Genomic DNA, 17,960 nt, shown 5'->3' on the forward strand with positions numbered 1-17,960 from the left:
AGGCAGGATTAGATAGATAGATAGATAGATAGATAGATAGATAGATAGATAGATAGATAGATAGATAGATAGATAGATAGATAGATAGATAGATAGATAGATAGATAGATAGATAGATAGATAGATAGATAGATAGATAGATACTTTATTAATCCCAAGGGGAAATTCACAATGGATGGATGTACAGCATTGGTTACTAATGGCTTCTAGAATATAAAAAACTTTTTTCTCTCCATTCTGCATGTCAGCCATCACTATAAATTACATGGGGTGAGTAACATATAAAAAATATTTTTAGGTGAAGCATTCCTTTGAACCACAGATTCCTGGAGGGCCGCAGTGGCTGCAGGTTTTCATTTGAACCCTTTTTCCTAATCAGTGACCAGGTTTCACTGCTAATTAACTTCTGAACAGCCCCCCGTTTTTAAGGATTCAGTCCTCTGAATTGATTCTTTTCATTATTAAGTGATAGCCAAACAGAAATGAGACATGAAAGTAGCCAACAGATGACCAGGTACATTGGGGCTTCAAACTCCAACCAGGTTCTTAATGAGAAGCCGATTCTTTATTTGTTGCTGCTCTCATTCTGCTGCGTCAGACATGTCCAAAACTGTTGATTTTCTGTCCTCGTGACCTCGGAGATCAGCCTTACCGAGACCTCCACCCTTCTTTATTTCCAAATATTGTGTGATGGGCACAGGTTAGCTGGTCATGTGGCAGCTCGTTTCGTGTCTTGTTATTGTTTGGCTGCTAATAAAGGAAAAAAGAGACAACTAAAGGGGCCTGAGTCATTTTAATTAAAACTAAGGCAAAAGAAGTTAATTAGCAGCAAAAACACGTCACTAATTAAGAAGATGGTTAGAATGAAAACCTGCAGCCACTGCAGCCTACCAGGACTGGAGTTCGACACCCCTGTTAACAGTAAGAAACAAGAATCGTAATCTATTATTTTTATGCAGTGGGTATAGAAAAGAATTCCCCCCCTTTGAAATATTCCCATTTTTTTGCTTTACAGCCTTAAATGTAAATGCACAAACCAATCTTTCTTCCCAGCTTTACTTACTCGGTGCAACCTCTAATGTCCAAGTGAAAGATATCACAGCTACAGTTCAGAAAACTTAACAAAAATCAAAAACAAGACCTACTGAGATTAATAAAGGATCTTCTACATAACAGCATCAGTTCATCCAGCAATGCAAGCTAACATTTTAAAATGGCAAACCTTTCATGTAAACCATTTCTCGACTTGTTTAAATTGGCTGATAGCAGTAATGATAAAGCTTTATTTGCAGTAAACACACAGCACCATCGTCCTTTAAACAGGAAGCACCACAGCTGTTTGGCAGGAGACTCGTTACACGGCAGGAGCTTTCACGTATTTTCTTTCTTTTAGATGACAAAGTACACAAACTCATTTAGGACGTACCAGAAAGGGAGCGCTGGTCCATGCAAATGTCGAGAGTGCCCCAAGATACGCAGCCTTTTTTAGCACATTCAGTTCATTCTGTCTTATCTCCAGAATTTTATCTTTAAATGACTTTTCCCAGGCATACAGCTTTAAGACCTTGATGCCATTTAAAACTTCATTCATTAGCTTGATGCGGGCATCCTTGTATTGCATTTGTTCAACCTGAAATGTTAATCACAGAAGGAAAAAAGAATGAACCTGAAAGTTGTCTTTTGCACTTACAGTACATTGCAGATATTAAAATGATTCTATAGACAAGTGGTCAAGAAGAAAAAAAAAAAACAAGGTATATATCTTGGTGTTGGGCGGCACGGTGGCACAGTGGGTAGCGCTGCTGCCTCGCAGTTAGGAGACTCGTCGGGGTCTGCGTGGGTTTCCTCCTACAGTCCAAAGACATGCAGGTTAGGTGCATGGGCGATCCTAAATGGTCCCTGGTGTATGTGTGCCCTGCCTGGGATTGGTTCCTGCCTTGCACCCTGTCCTGGCTGGGATTGGCTCCAGCAGACCCCCGTGACCCTGTGTTAGGATATAGCAGGTTGGAAAATGACTGACTGACTATATCTTAATGTTTTTTATCCTAGGCATGCATACGTTGTTGCCACGTTTAAAAGGTTTAGTCAACAAGCACGTTTGACGGCACACATGATGGGAACACAGACAAGATCAAAGCCATAGAACTGTTAAAGCTTTGTTCACAGGGAGGGATCAGGTCAGCCAGCTGGCTTTGCTAGGCTTTTACTGTCCTGAAAACCCTCCGACTTTCTTCACTCCAAAACAGTTCATTTTCTTCTCCTCTGTTACTACCATATGTTTCAGTTACTGTGCTTTGTATATTTATAATTTATTAACAGTGTTCTTTAGTGAAAAATGGCAGTTCTTATGAAATCTGAGCGGGAGCACGGTGCAGTGTGTTAGATCAACACAAACTGAACTAACGGAAGCAGAAAATCTACACAGATGATCACACGGATAATCACGTTTAAACTAAGCATGAATTCACCACCATGATGAGTTGTCATGCTGCGATCAGAAGTGCAACTTTTGCTGGGACAAACATAATAAACTTGCAAAAAGCTAATGCATGAATGAGGTTTGAACTGCGTGTGTTAGTAAGGACCACCACAAATGAGAAAGCAAATATTTAAAAGGCGCCAAGTTTATACTTCACTCAGAATGTTTCCACTCAATCTTCCTAAGGCTAAAGAATAAAACTCATCCAATCCAATGTTCCTAAGGCACTCACTGACTAGATTTCAAATTTAAGCACACAGGATTTTAGATCCAAGATGAAGACTTTGACAGAAACAAAAAAATTTACAAAACTTGGTTAACATTCTGCTGGGTCAAATTAAAACATTCGTATCAGCGATGAAAACATTTTTGTAAGGTTTCTTACTGAGCAGATCACAAGTATTTTTACAATTATTGCTATTACTGTTCTTAAAACTAATCTCGGGCAGAGTTGTCACGTTCCCCTTGGGATTAATAAAGTATCTATCTATCTATCTAAATGGAGCCAACTGTATTGACTATTTACTGGTACTCTCCGATTGTACAGTGTTAAAGGGATCATTTTATATAACAACTTGTCCTCAAACCTACTGCTATGAAGTGGTGATTTACTGTACAAAAGAACACAATACTTGGGAAGTCACTTTGTGTGAATAACTATTAAATTAGATATAAACCGTAGATTTGCAGAACATGCACATTAATGTCTCTATTGGTCTCCTAAGGTTATGTTTTCTCGATTCTTTGTTCCTGGAGTGTTCCCTATTTTATTTAAGGATTCCCTCTTTTCGTTAACTAGTAATTCGATTTATTCTACAGCTAGAAATTGTCTGTGTGTGTTCTCTTCTCTCTAATTTCCAAAACAAAATATTCCTCTAGATTATAAAACAGGGAACAATCCTGGAGGATATCCCCTTATTGTGTTACCCCACAGGCCTGGTGTGTCGGCTTTTTTCATTTGATCCTCCCCAACTCAGAGGCCAGAATAATAAAGAGTCTAAGCCACTGACTGAAACAAACAGACTTTAGATCTAAATAACGTTTTTAAAGTGTATATCAACACCAACACACACAAATACTGAAAACTCCATGGGTGGGTATGAGACTGAAAGTGGTGGGGCAGTTTCTTCTAGTTTAAATTCTTTTTAGTGTGGTCTTCAGTTTACATGACTAAGGCACATGGAGTTTATAATGTGCTATATCCATTTATTATACTGTGACTTATGCCCCATCATTAGTGATTTTTGGTTCAAGCAAGCAATTACACCTAACTGACCCTATGTAAGTACAAGCACGTCAATGCACAAGAGTACTCTGGCACAGAGTGGCACCTCATCTAGGTCACATTCCTGCCTTAAGCTCAGTGCTACCAGGGTAAGACGTGGCTTCTTACACTGCTGAGTTGTTAAAATTAATTGATGGATGGCAGTCATAACTATTTACAGACTTTTGTAGATCTTTGTCCAAATCGTAACCTTAGATCTTCAAATGAGCGTCTGTCAAATTTAAAAGAAGTGGTGAGGCGGGCAGCCTTCTGCTGTTATGCACCTCAAATCTGACCAATAGAAATTCACCAGGCTAAAATGGTGGAGCACTTCAAAAACTGCTAAAAACACATTACTTTAACATGGCTTTCTCAGAGCTTCATTTCAGTGTAACCCTGATATATTCTGTTTATGCATTTAATTATCATTATCATTCATGGTGGCTCCAAAATCCGTATTAACCCCTACTTTCTCTGCTGTTCTCTTTCTGGTTTTCTGTGGTGCTGATCTGCGCCACCACCGCCTGATCAAAGCACCATGCTGTCCCTACATTGATGGACTGAAGGCCAGAGGTCCACATGACCGTGATCATCGTCTAATTCTTCCACATGAGGCTTGAAAACCATGAGGACTGATTGAGATCATTTATGTCAGGTAGAATGCCTAGTTTCTCATGGCCTTGGAACCCCTGCAGATTTTGTTTTTCTACAGCCGTCTGGAGTTTTTTTTTCTGCCCTCCCTAGCCATTGGACCTTACTTTATTCTTTGTTAATTGCCTAATTTTTATATTCTTTCTTTCTTCATCTTGTAAAGCACTTTGAGCTCAATCATTTGTATGAAAACGTGGCATAGATATAAATGTTGTTGTCTGTCTGTTGAAGTATTACTATTTCATATAACTGAATGTTATGGTCTTAATTTTGAACCTCAACATAATGCATTACTACTCCTATATTAACATATATCTAATTTAAATATATTGGATTAAAAATTACTTGAAATGAGTTTTGTAACTATGATAGAACAATTCTCAATGTTCTTTGTGACTTACTGAGGTAAGGGAGGCTGACTCAGTTTTCAATGACCTACTGTGTCTGTGTCTCATACTAACATAAAAGCACTAATCACCCCTTTATCCAACAAGAACAATAGACAGAAATAAAAATTTAGACCCAAACTCCCCCCAAATTAATTCCACAGCTCAAAGCATTAACCTTAAAAAAGCCAACTACAGAGTCACTTCAAGCAGCATACCATATAAAGTGTTTACAAACTGCGTTTAAAGTTACTCTGTGGAGTCATCTCCATACCTGAAAGGCCCTTGTCTTCATGGCTATGGCTGCATTGAAAGGTATCAATAAAACCATGACAGCAACACCAGCAAACACTGATGGACCTAATTTCTGAAAAGGGGAAATAAACAAGACCATGAGATTCTAACCTGTAACTGTTTCAAAAGTCAGCAAGTCCAGGTTACAAAAATACCAGTAGAATTACCTCCCAGAGGAAATACAAGGCTAGAATGATCTGCAGAGGGGCAGACCACAGCAAATTGAGGAAGGTTGTAAGATCCATGAAGCGCTGGGCATCGACAGACATCAGGTTGACCACTTCTCCCACTGTCGAGGAGCGTTTCGCAAGATTGGTAATTACTAAAGACTGGCAAACAAAGAAGAAAAGGTTGGAGAGTTTATACAGCCGTGTTTTATGCAGGTATTCCTCATAAACAGAGTTTTGCCCAACTCTTTTCAGAATCTGCTTTAAATTTTTACAGGGTCATAGGGAACTTCAAGCAAGCTCAGTAAGCCATGTAAGTGATCATGAAAAGAAAATGCAGTCACTGCACAGAAGCAGTGCATTACAGAAGAGCACAGACAATTCAAAGCAGCAATCTTTATCAATGTCCATTCGCCTAATTCTTACAAAAAAAACAAAAAAAAATATGACTACTATCTACTAGAAAACCTCATAACTTATTTAAGGCCTCGGTTATCCTCTGTATAAAGAAATACTTTCTACTATGCCCCTTCAGTCTCAGCTTTTAAATCCCGGCTGGAGACTCACTACTTCAGTTTAGCACACCCTGACTAGAGCTGCTGATTAACTGTACAGACTGCATCTCTGTTGTTAGTCATTAGCACTAAAACATAAGTAACATGATAGTTATAAGTTGTTACTAACCCTCACCTCTTCTGTTTCTCTTCTCGGTACTCAAATGTGGCACTTGGTGCCACGGCCCACCTGCCAAGTTGTTTTGCCTGCCTAAGGTAAAGTCATCCCTGATGGAGGATCACAGGAATCGTGGGAAGGAGGGGTCCTTTCATTGGATTGGCTGGCCCAGCGCTGTTTCAGCCATGGAATGGCCAAATGGGGGAGGCAGCTTGATGGGGCTCTAAATATATCCAAATCTTCTTATGTAATATCATGTACTGTTAAATTCTGCTCTGTACTTCTAAAATTTTTATTTTTATACTGTATTGAGGATTTTGTTCTGTGTATTGTATTGTATTGACCTCCTTCTTGGACACCCACTGCACGCCCAACCTACCTGGAAAGGGGTCTCTCTTTGAACTGCCTTTCCCGAGGTTTCTTCCATTTTTCCCTACTACGTTTTTTTGGGAGTTTTTCCTTGTCTTCTTAGAGAGTCGAGGCTGGGGGGCTGTCAAGAGGCAGGGCCTGGTAAAGCCCATTGCGGCACTTCTTGTGTGATTTTGGGCTATACAAAAATACATTGTATTGTATTGTATTGTGCTATTCAGATGAAATCTAGCATTAACAAAATTCCATCTGAGCCCCAAAGTTTTTGGTAAAGAAATCATTTCACAGTAAAGGCTACTTCCATTCAATGTGACCTTTAGTTCACAAAACTGCAAGGATTTAAATCCTTTAATCTTTCCTCGAAGAATAAAATCCCTAAAGTCCTGGAATCAGCCTAGTAGCTTGTTTCTGGATTTTCTTCAGCTGCAATATGCCTTTTCCTTCTCGTAACACAGAGACCAAAACTGTACACAATACTCCGGATAAAGCCTCGTAATGATGTGGCACAGTTAAGCATAACCTAAATATTGTGCTCAACACAGCATGCTATGAAAGCCAACATCCTTTTAGCGTTCTTAATTACTTCTGTACACGGCCTGGTTGTAGGCACTGATGAGTTCCTCCTGTAATTTTTTTGGAAACTGCAGAGTATTCAATAATAATCCTAGCTTAGTGTCACCAGCAAACTTAGCTGGACTGCAAGCTAAATTTAAAGGAGCTGCAGCCCCGACACTGAGCCCTTTTAACAATTACCTAAATCAGGAAAAGTTGAACATATGAGCGCGGACTACTTCCCGTGTTTAAAGCCAGCTTTACATTCATCTGCACACTTTTAGGTAGATCACAATCCAAGCGCCTTTGGAAAACTGATAGCAATTAAACTTATCATAGGTTATAATCATTTGTTTCTGTTTCCAGTGGCTTCAAAGCCATATCGAGTACTTGATGTCTCCCTCAATGTTGTCCTTAATAGTTGCTAGCACTAAGTTAACTCTGAGTTTAAGTCACTGGGATTAATCCCATCACTTTTTGAATGATGGGACATCTGGCATCTTCCAGAATTTGAGAATTTTCCTCCTAATATGTTGATTTATATACACACACCTCTATACATATTTGTCAATCACACAAAAACAGCTGAACAGACTTTCACAAAGTTCTGCATGTGCATTGCCATGTGTCTAACTTAAAATACAGACTATATAATGTACGGGAAAGAAAGGTTATAATGGTGGGCAACCCAAAAACCAATGCCAACACTAGGACTACAATTTCCAGTGGGTAGAAAAAGTGTGCTGGGGCTGAAGGCAGTGTATCTGTATCTGTGCACACAAGGTTTTAGTACTGGTCAAAACCGAACACCATCTACGAACACAGCTAAAGGATTTTCTTCTCAGCTAATCTGGACAATAATGTCATTGCCTTGCTGGATTATTACTTTTGTCTAAGAGTACATCTTTTTATCTCATCGCTGTTTGTGTTTAGCCATGTTGAATTTCCAAAAGACAGTGTTTTCCCATTTATTTTCACCTGGACCCTTTTCAAGTTCAGAAGAGGCATATGGTGTTGCCAAATCCCTAAGGAGCACTGTTCCTTTCTTTCAGCCCCTTCGCCTTTCTCACAACCACCTAATATTTTTTGATGTTATAGTATACATAACTAAAGGACCGAGATTTGGGCTGCCGAATCAAGGCAGTGTTGTCAAGTGTGTGAACAAGAACTTCACCGCATTGTCGTATCATCAGTTCATGTCAGGTTTATTGTCACACATTTTTTATCAAAGCAAAACCATGCACATTTGAAAACGCCAATGTTGTGCACCTGCTTATTACTACTAAGTGCAACAGAGATAAGCCAAAGGAAACAAAATGACAAAAAGGTCAACATTTACAAAACTCATAAGTATTTACTTTCTTATCTGAAACCATTATACAGTAGAAACATACCTGGGCAACAGCAAGTACAGTACCTCCACTGGTACTGTGTGTGCGTGCGTGTGTGTGTGCGAGTATACAGGATTTATTTAGTAACAGTGCTGGGCAAAAGTAGCTTTGGAGTTGTGAGTACATGAAACACAGAGTTTATATTCTTGCATTATTATTATATATTTATTAATTTGCATTATTATTTATTTATTTGTTACGCATGACTGTATCTTAAGTGCACTGCGCCATTGTGACATTCTTTTGAGTTAATAAAGCTATTTTAATAATCATAACCTGCATGTCTTTTTCTATATGGACAACTGTAAACCTACTTTGCCCATCCTAGTATGTATGTGTGTGTGTGTGTGTGTGTGTGTGTGTGTGTGTGTGTATTGTATATCTCTCTAGTATAAAAAAAAATCTTGGGTCAAGACGTGATTTTCTCAGAGACCCTCCCGCGAGACAAGAGGACAGCTGATGTACAGGCTTTTAAATGTTCAAAGTGCTGAGCGACATGCAGATCACACAGCATGGCACAAGATCGAGCATAGAGGGGGGAAAAAAAATTGTTTCCCATTGTATCACCGTTTAAGAGGGGGTTTGGGAGGAGGAACCGCGTCTTCTAGGGGTGTGTTCAGCGAAGGGATGCGAAGTGTCTGGCACATATCGCACCCCGGGTGGTGGCGGTGAAGGGGGTGGGCAAGTGAAGCAATGTAGGGGGCAAAGCTCCCTAGTGTATATTATATATACTGTATATATATATTATACACACACACACAGAGACAGATAGATAGATAGAATTTGGTATAGTAGGCAGGATCAGACAGACAGACAGACAGACAGACAGACAGACAGACAGACAGACAGACAGACAGATAGATAGATAGATAGATAGATAGATAGATAGATAGATAGATAGATAGATAGATAGATAGAATTTGGTATAGTAGGCAGGATCAGACAGACAGACAGACAGACAGACAGACAGACAGACAGACAGACAGACAGACAGATAGACAGATAGACAGATAGATAGATAGATAGATAGATAGATAGATAGAATTTGGTATAGTAGGCAGGATTAGACAGACAGACAGACAGAATTTGGTATAGTAGGCAGGATTAGACAGACAGACAGACAGACAGACAGACAGACAGACAGACAGGTAGATAGATAGATAGATAGAATTTGGTATAGTAGGCAGGATTAGACAGACAGACAGACAGACAGGAGAGGTGTGTGTATATTTAAACAAATCATGAACTACTCTGAGCGCTTTCACATAAACGCTGTCTGCTGCCAGTGAAGTATTTGACTTCAGCTTTTCTTTAGCTGTAGTGACATTCCTCACTTTGCAAGCTCAAAAATCATTTAGTGCTTCACTAACATTCCCGGTTGCTACTGGAACGTTTCTAACTTCTTCTAAGGAAAGATTTCAATTTCCATATATTTCCCTCTTAGTATTCTTAATACACTTCCCCTCTTTTATAACTGTTGCTTTGCTGCTGGCCTAGTGAAAGATCCTCTTTGGATCAAATGTTGCATTCCAGCAATACTTTTCTCCAAATGCCTTTTAGCATTTCTGCTTTAACTGTCACTATTGTTCTTGTATGCTAAAAGCCCTAAGGTGAGCATTACAGCAAAGTTACTTGTAAATATTATAAAGATTTCCCCTTCTGTGATTTTTTTGTTACTTTCTTTTATATTCACTTTTTTTTCTTTTTTCTTTTTTATAAATTTTGGGATGCACTTGTATTCAGCCCTCACATTCCAGACAGAGTAACCAAGGTTACCATCCACCTTTGCAATGATACTAAACTGTTGGACTCCACTAACTCTGGTTTAATGCTCCTGGATAATGTGCTGCTACCAATTCATCATACTAATTTACAACACAGGATTAAAACATTTAAAAAGCTAGGGCATTTGTAATAGGTATACTACATATTCAATGCTTCTTAAAGTCACTATACCCGATATATGCTTCACAGACACTATCATCCAAAGCCATTATTGTTTTGAACTAAATGTAAATTCTCTCCTCCTCACTCCAGTTTCTCTTTCCCTTTCACCTAACCCTGGATGCTTTAATCACATCTGCCTATTACTTCAAACGGCTTTATTTCCTTTAGTTTCACTCTTGAACTTACGCACTACACTAATTTAGATGGATGAAACAAAAAGTCTTTTTTGCATTTGCAAGATAGAAACCATAGCATAGTACTGGTACAACAATCAGAATTTTCAAAGGTTGACTATTGCTACAGTTAAAGCATTTGTCTCATGCATCTGTCCATTCACTTTCTGACACTACCTAAGATCACGAAGTAGGTAGGCAGCTAAATGCTGGTACCAAAGTATTGCATTTTAAAGGTTTCCTTGCTTTCAGCTTATTCATCTTTTGAAAATAGCCATATTCCAATCCCCTCTTTTACACCTTTTCTTAGTTATGTGCATTCACAGAAACACAAGACAAAAATGCAATAGAAATCATGAATAGAATTCTGAACAGGCAGCTCACATAAAAAAAATCCACATATTAAAAAAAAAAAAGGAAAAGTGTTTCTTTTCCAGAAATGAAATTGTTTATGTACCTTCCTGTATATTGCGCCAACAATAGCAGTTCTCAGTCTCATTCCTGTAACAAAGCAGTACTGGAAATGTTGATGAAGGATGATTGTTTGAAGGAGAGCAGAAAAAAACATAAGGAATGCTAAGGAAAAGCCCCACCATGAAGGAGCATCGCTTTTTTTGATAAAAGCTATCAATAAGCTGCAAAATGAAACACAATATGATTAAATTAGTATACCTGCTTCAGACCATGCATGCAGTGAATACAGAATCCAAGCTCAAAGTTAACTACTCACGTTCTGAGGTCAAATTTAGTTACTGGGTAACAGATATTGGCTAAAAAGAACAGGCCTTGTAATTAAAACAGCACACTTGTAAGAAACACCTTGGAGAATTGGTGTTTTCAAAACATTTACTTTTTAAAATTCGCTAATATCTGATTATGATACATATAAAACTTTTAAGATGGAAAGTGATCGAGTCACCTTTTCTAGCAGCTAAGCTTAGGCTGTTAGCAGCTGAACTCTCAGTCTCAAGCTTCATATTGTGTGGAGTTTCATTGTTCAAAAAAACCAAAAAAAGCCTTCCTGGACTGAGTAAGTCTTTGCTAATCTTTAGATTCCGCCCCAGTACAAAGGCAGCGAAACAAACAGAATACTGTAGATAACGCTCTCCCACTTGCATTTTGGGTGAATCTCTTCCTGTACCTGGACTTTTAGATATGTTTAATCTTTCTTAATGTGGCAGATTGGCTTCTTCATCAAAAGGCCTCGACTGCACCAGAGAACGGGAAGCACAACAGTAACAATAAGGAACTTAATTTTTCTTGGCTCAGGTCAAATATGCTGCCCTGTGCTTTCACAAACATGTAATCAGCATACGCAATCTAACATAACAACAAAGGAACAAAACAGCACAGGCCTCGATTAAAATGGCACATCCTAATGAACAAGAAGGTGGTCAAAAAAAGCAAAACAATGTTTTAGGTACTGCAAGACAGGCAAAGCCACTAGTCCCTGCCTAAAACACTTACTCTGCCATCTTCACAAACATCTCTTACTTTAAAAGTTGTGGGTTGACAAAAGAGATGAGATCCTGAAGCAGCTTGTATGCTGAGCCAATCAAGAAGTATGGACCAAAGGCTCTAATCAAAGCCTTTAGGAAAGATGGTTGTTTTGTCACCTTCTTTTCGGATGCCAGCATTTCAGATGCTTCATTACATTGGTCCACGTGATTTGCACTCTTTTCTGGCTTTGAGAACACTTGTTCTTCTTTTTTGCTAATTTGACAAAAACAAAACAACAAATATTTTACAGCAAAATGCAAAAGTTAAAGTACCAAACCATACCTTGGAGTTCGAGTGATACCTGCAATGCTGGGAATTTTCTTTCTCCCATTCCTTCAGCAGTCTGGGAACGATGACGTCAGATTTGTCTTGTCGGTTCAAAGACCAGAGATCCTTATCTTCCAGAGGTCTCTTGTAACCTGTAATGGCCATTCTGGGAAAGAACAGATAGGAAGCATATGACCTTATAAATGAAGAGAAGCAGGAGCCCTCAGCGTCAATCATCCTATTTGACAATTCGTTTGAGTTTTCTCGTCCAGTCTAAACATACACTCTTATCATCTGAGTAAAACAACACAAACTCTAAGGTTACCACAATTTCACAGAAAGTGCTCTTATACATTTACCTCTTCACAAAATGCGTCTTTACAAGTTTAAGAAGAAAAAAAAACTTTATTTGAAAAAAGAAATGTTTACTTTCAGACAAGTAAAATCCAACCATTGAAACAAAGCCAACACTGACAAGCCAAGGGCAAAGCCTACAGTATGTCAAACACACAGAAAAGAAAAGAAAAAGACAGAGATGCCAACTTGTCTCACCTAGTAAACCACCAAAACGTCATTGTGGAAAGGAAACCAGCATTTGACTCTGGACAGGGATTCTGGAAAGGAGAATAAAAGCCAGGTAATGCAGATATACAATACAATTTATTCTTGTATCGCCCAAAATCACACAAGAAGTGCCGTAATGGGCTTTAACTAACAGGCCCTGCCTCTTGACAGCCCCCCAGCCTTGACTCTCTAAGAAGAACAGATATACAAATATATACATTGCATTTCACAATTCAAGGTTATTTTTGAAGTGCAGTGGCATACCAGGGCAGTATTTATGTGTCATCGGTTTGCTTTTTTATTAAAACAGAACAGATCAAGTGTACTGTGAAACAAAATTAAAAGCACACTGTACAAAGAAAAGAAACACTCACTAGGTCTTAAATGGTTTCACATACACAGCTTTAATTGCAGACACAAGTCCTTAATGGATGCTGAAATGAATGGCCCTCTGAGCTTTTAGGTGGAGTGGTGCAAACTGTGAAATGCCAGTGGATCTAACGAAGCCAACGGAGTTACAGCATGAAACCAGAAGCACAAGAAGTGAATGGCATTCACTAATGAAGACACCGTTACCAAGTATAAGGGCTTTTAAAGTTCAGAAGGCTACGAGAAATAGCAACACATAATTCGAGATGTGGCAGCACTGTTCAGGAAATCAAACCACATTAATACAGCCGAATACAGAGGACGTGGCATATTAACACCTCTCAACTAAAATTCACAATAGAAACCAAAGCCATAAAAGCACATCAAAGGCACAGTTATTATATTGCAAATACACCTCCACAGTGAGTCATTAATAAAAACACTCTTCTTTTCAAAATAACTCTTGATAGTTTCAGAGCTTTAGTACATTAACCATTTAAATTTTCTACCGAAACATGAGATAATGAAAGAAGGCTGAAAAGCACATATCAAGTAAACACTCATTTAGTCCAGATGGGTTTCAGCCTTCAGTGTTCTGGTAATAACACACTCTTACCACCCTTTATATGACCATTACAATACACAATACACCAAACAGGTTCTGATCTGTGCTACAAATCCTTCACAACCAGCCCTGAAATACTGCTAGCTTCTGAAGTCCAGTCATTTGGACACACAGAAATTGTAACATTTAGCAGATTTCTTAAGTACGCTTACCTAATTCGGTCAGGTGTACTTACTGGGTCTGTTACGATGTTGGAGAACAAGGGAGGTTTTTCATTAAAGCACGAAAGGACCAGTTCTATTAGGAGAAGTCCAAAATAAATGTAAAAAGTTGTAAATCGTACATGGTCTTCCACTGTTTCCTGTGAATAAAATAAATCGTCATATGATGATTAAGGAGCAATGCATTATGACTAGATGACCTGGAAAGTCTAGCACTTTTAAAATCTAACAGCAGTCATTCTAATTGAGCCGTTCTCAAATGCTTGAAAGAGTGTATAGTAAATAACACACTGCAAGTCACACTGCGATACCATGACAAAATCATATTAGTAAATATGGGCACATTTAACAGAGCATACAAATGACATTTCTGCTAATTCTGAGATTTGAATACAATTCTGAATAAGTTAAATAAGTTACAACAGTTTACCTTCAACACGACAGACTGACTGACTGACTGACTGACTCACTCACTTTATTAATCCCAAGGGGAAATTCACATACTCCAGTAGCAGCATACTGATTAAAAACAATATTAAATTAAAGATTGATAACAATGCAGGTATAACAGACAATAACTTTGTGTAATGTTAACGTTTACCCCCCCCGAGTGGAATTGAAGAGTCACATAGTGTGGCGGAGGAACGATCTCCTCAGTCTGTCAGTGGAGCAGGATGGTGACAGCAGTCTGTCGCTGAAGCTGCTCCTCTGTCTTGAGATGATCCTGTTCAGTGGATGCAGTGGATTCTCCATGATTGACAGGAGTCTGCTCAGCACCCGTCGCTCTGCCACAGATGTCAAACTGTCCAGCTCCATGCCTACAATAGAGCCTGCCTTCCTCACCAGTTTGTCCAGGCGTGAGGCGTCCTTCTTCTTTATGCTGCCTCCCCAGCACACCACTGTGTAGAAGAGGGTGCTCGCCACAACCGTCTGATACAACATCTGTAGCATCTTATTGCAGATGTTGAAGGACGCCAGTCTTCTAGTGAAGTATAGACGGCTCTGTCCTTTCTTACACAGAGCCTCAGTATTGGCAGTCCAGTCCAGTTTATCATCCAGCTGCACTCCCAGGTATTTATAGGTCTGTACCCTCTGCACAGTCACCTCTGATGATCACGGGGTCCATGAGGGGCCTGGGCCTCCTAAAATCCACCACCAGCTCCTTGGTTTTGCTGGTGTTCAGTTGTAAATATAAATAATGTATATACAGTAGTGTATAGTTCATACACTATATGGTTAGTAGGAACAGCCAACATTGGCATTATTCATTCCTTGGAATCACTGCTTTCCCCAATTAATCTGCAATCAACTATAATAACGTAATTGACAAACTTCTGCTGTACACTTCAATAGTTATGGCTACAATCAATCAGCCACATTTTGAGTTTACTTTAACATCCATTTTCATTTTGTTTATTCAGCTACATTGCTAAAACAGGCACACGGAAGATGCATTTATTTTATTTATCAGATTCAGGGTCACAAACAAGCAGCCTAACCAAACAAGACAGGAACTTTGTCCAGATGGCATCCACTTATTGCACATAGTGAGAAGCTCGGAGTTTACTACATTCAAAGACTGTACAAGGCATGATTCTAATGCAAAATCAAAATGTTTACAGGCTGGGTTGAGACGTACAGCAATTATTCACCTTTAAATGTGAACTTAAATTGCAGCACCTCTTAACCAAAAAAACATCCTTTCCTCAGATATCCATCCATCCATCCATTATCCAACCCGCTATGTCCTAACTACAGGGTCATGGGGGTCCACTGGAGCCAATCCAACTCAGGGCACAAGGCAGGAAACAAACCCCGGGCAGGGCGCCAGCCCACCGCAGTCCTCAGATATCTTCATTCATCAACACACAGGTTCAGAACCTGAAGTTATAAACAAACTTCTAAATCAGTCGTCATGTGCTGCAATGAATTACTGGGTTTAAGAAACAGTAGCACAATTCCGCTAAATGAGTGAATTTTGATGAATTTCCATTTGAACCATACTAAATGCACTCTTAATTTATTTATATTCCAAACCTGCATATTCCAATGGAGGGTCAATGTTGCAAGGCTGGAGATGGGACAGAAGTTACTCTAAGAGGGCAGGACCCGCTCAACTTATTGATTTATATATTTGCTGAGGAGGCCAAGGAAAGCCAAACCCTAAAAATAAAAGCTGCTTGTCAACTTTTACAGGCGCACCGTACAGAGCATCCGAGCAAACCGCCTGACATCCTGGTACAGCAGCTGTACCAAGGCGGAAAACAAGACATTGCTGGAACGCAGCTGTCATTCCTACACCTTCAAAGCACTTAATGTGTGAAGAGGGCAAAGAATATCGTAAAGGACATGACACACCCTGGGCACCATTGAGGAGGCGTTTCATGTTAATTTCCACACATTTAAAAACGGCTTCTTTCCAGGAGCTGTGGCACTTTTGAACTCCTTAGTCTGCTTTATCCGAACACGTGCACTAACATACTAACCACGCGTGTCATTTAACACTCCACACACTGCTGATCTTTTTGCACCTTCATGTTGGTTGGTTTTTATACTTTGCATTGTTTCATTTTATCTGCCACTTAGATTTTGTACTTCTCATATCCATCCATCCATTCATTTTCCAACCCGCTGAATCCGAACACAGGGTCACGGGGGTCTTCTGGAGCCAATCCCAGCCAACACAGGGCACAAGGCAGGAACCAATCCCGGGCAGGGTGCCAACCCACCGCACTTTTCATATCACGGAGACATTACATTTCTATCTTTTTCTTATGTTATTTATACTCTGTACATACGTGTGAGGTTTTAACTTTTATAGAAATGCACCATTAGAGGTTGATGCAATTGTCACTTCAGCATGCTTGCACAAGGACAATAAAGTTCTTCTCTCTCTTTTCTCTCTCACAGATGGTCAACGTGGCATCACCAATTCATCAAACAAAAACCAGGTTATGAATTAGCCAAGGAAACCCCATAAAATGGGGAGAAAATGTAATGTTATGACTTGGTGATAGAATCAGAAGTCAGGACTCCGGATCTGTTAGATAGCAGCACAGTTCTAATGCGCCTTTAAGCCATCCATGTCTATATTAAAAATTGCATATAAAATATACAAACAAAAAAAACAAAACAAATGTACTGCTTCAGTTTATTAACCAGCAAAATGCACAGTTCTGCATAAAAAAAAAATCTGGTGAGAAATGCACAAAATGTACACAAGTTATGCAGCTTTTAGAATCTACAAAATGAGTGAACGGTATCTTGCATTTGCAAAGCAACATGTTTCTGTTGCACAACCCAACCTCATTCCTTTTTAACAGACTTGCCTTTCAAGTGGGCAGAACATTTTCCTCTGCCCATCATTTCATGAAAGAAACCATCTCTTACCAGAATTGGTGTACCTGCCGGTTACAGAGTGTCACCGGTAAACGGCACGTGCCAAGTTGTGCTGCTGTAGTTGAAATGTAGCTTCAACATAAAGCAATGTTTGGGGTATTCTTCCATTTTCTTTTTTGGGTCCAAACATGGACACTTCTAAAATTCTGAAAATTTCACAAATCCTTTACTTTACTTTGCAATTTCATCATGGTTAGGCTTCATTACTTACAGGAAGAATGTCACAAAGGTTAAGGACAAAACAAATATGTTGTATGCATTTTCTTTTAGGCAACTCAATGAGCAAAACAAGAAAAAGAACCAACAGATGGGCCAAGTTATTTTGTGTTCCTCGGGCTGCACGGAATGAATACCATAAACACTTAACAGATGTCAAGAAGCCCTCACAAGTAGTTTACAATACAGATGTGCACTCATTTACAACTCCATGTAAATATTGTGCTCTGGTGACGTGTCCTGGGAGTCGCACTGTAAACCGGTCTATCCTACGGATGTGTGCCTGGCCATTTATTGATGGAGTATCATAGAAGGTGGGCGGCATGGTGGCGCAGTGGGTAGCGCTGCTGCCTCGCAGTTAGGAGATCTGAGTTCACTTCCCGGGTCTGCGTGGGTTTCCTCCGGGTACTCCAGTGTCCTCCCATAGTCCAAAGACATGCAGGTTAGGTGCATTGGTGATTCTAAATTGTCCCTAGTGTGTGCTGGGAGGGTGTGTGTGTGTCCCCCTGGGTGG

At 39.5% G+C, this 17,960-nt stretch overlaps 1 protein-coding gene across 6 annotated transcripts in view; it reads right to left on the reverse strand.

Annotated features, from left to right (window-relative positions):
- Positions 1–17,960, reverse strand: part of abcc3 (ATP-binding cassette, sub-family C (CFTR/MRP), member 3) — a 151,605-nt gene that overhangs the window by 58,069 nt on the left and 75,576 nt on the right. For 5 of the 6 annotated variants that reach the window (XM_028819893.2, XM_051918782.1, XM_051918783.1 and 2 more), the window contains exons 5-12: positions 13,846–13,971; positions 12,665–12,726; positions 12,147–12,278; positions 11,840–12,058; positions 10,803–10,980; positions 5,242–5,403; positions 5,055–5,147; positions 1,427–1,630 (exon numbers count right to left, since the gene is read on the reverse strand). In XM_028819893.2, coding sequence (XP_028675726.1) covers positions 1,427–1,630; positions 5,055–5,147; positions 5,242–5,403; positions 10,803–10,980; positions 11,840–12,058; positions 12,147–12,278; positions 12,665–12,726; positions 13,846–13,971 — 1,176 coding nt within the window. Of the gene's footprint in view, positions 1–1,426; positions 1,631–5,054; positions 5,148–5,241; positions 5,404–10,802; positions 10,981–11,839; positions 12,059–12,146; positions 12,279–12,664; positions 12,727–13,845; positions 13,972–17,960 lie in introns of those variants that run through there. The other variant, XM_051918784.1, reaches the window with a different exon arrangement.

The sequence above is a fragment of the Erpetoichthys calabaricus genome, chromosome 14, assembly GCF_900747795.2.
Source record: "Erpetoichthys calabaricus chromosome 14, fErpCal1.3, whole genome shotgun sequence".
In the NCBI taxonomy this organism is placed as follows: Eukaryota; Metazoa; Chordata; class Cladistia; order Polypteriformes; family Polypteridae; genus Erpetoichthys; species Erpetoichthys calabaricus.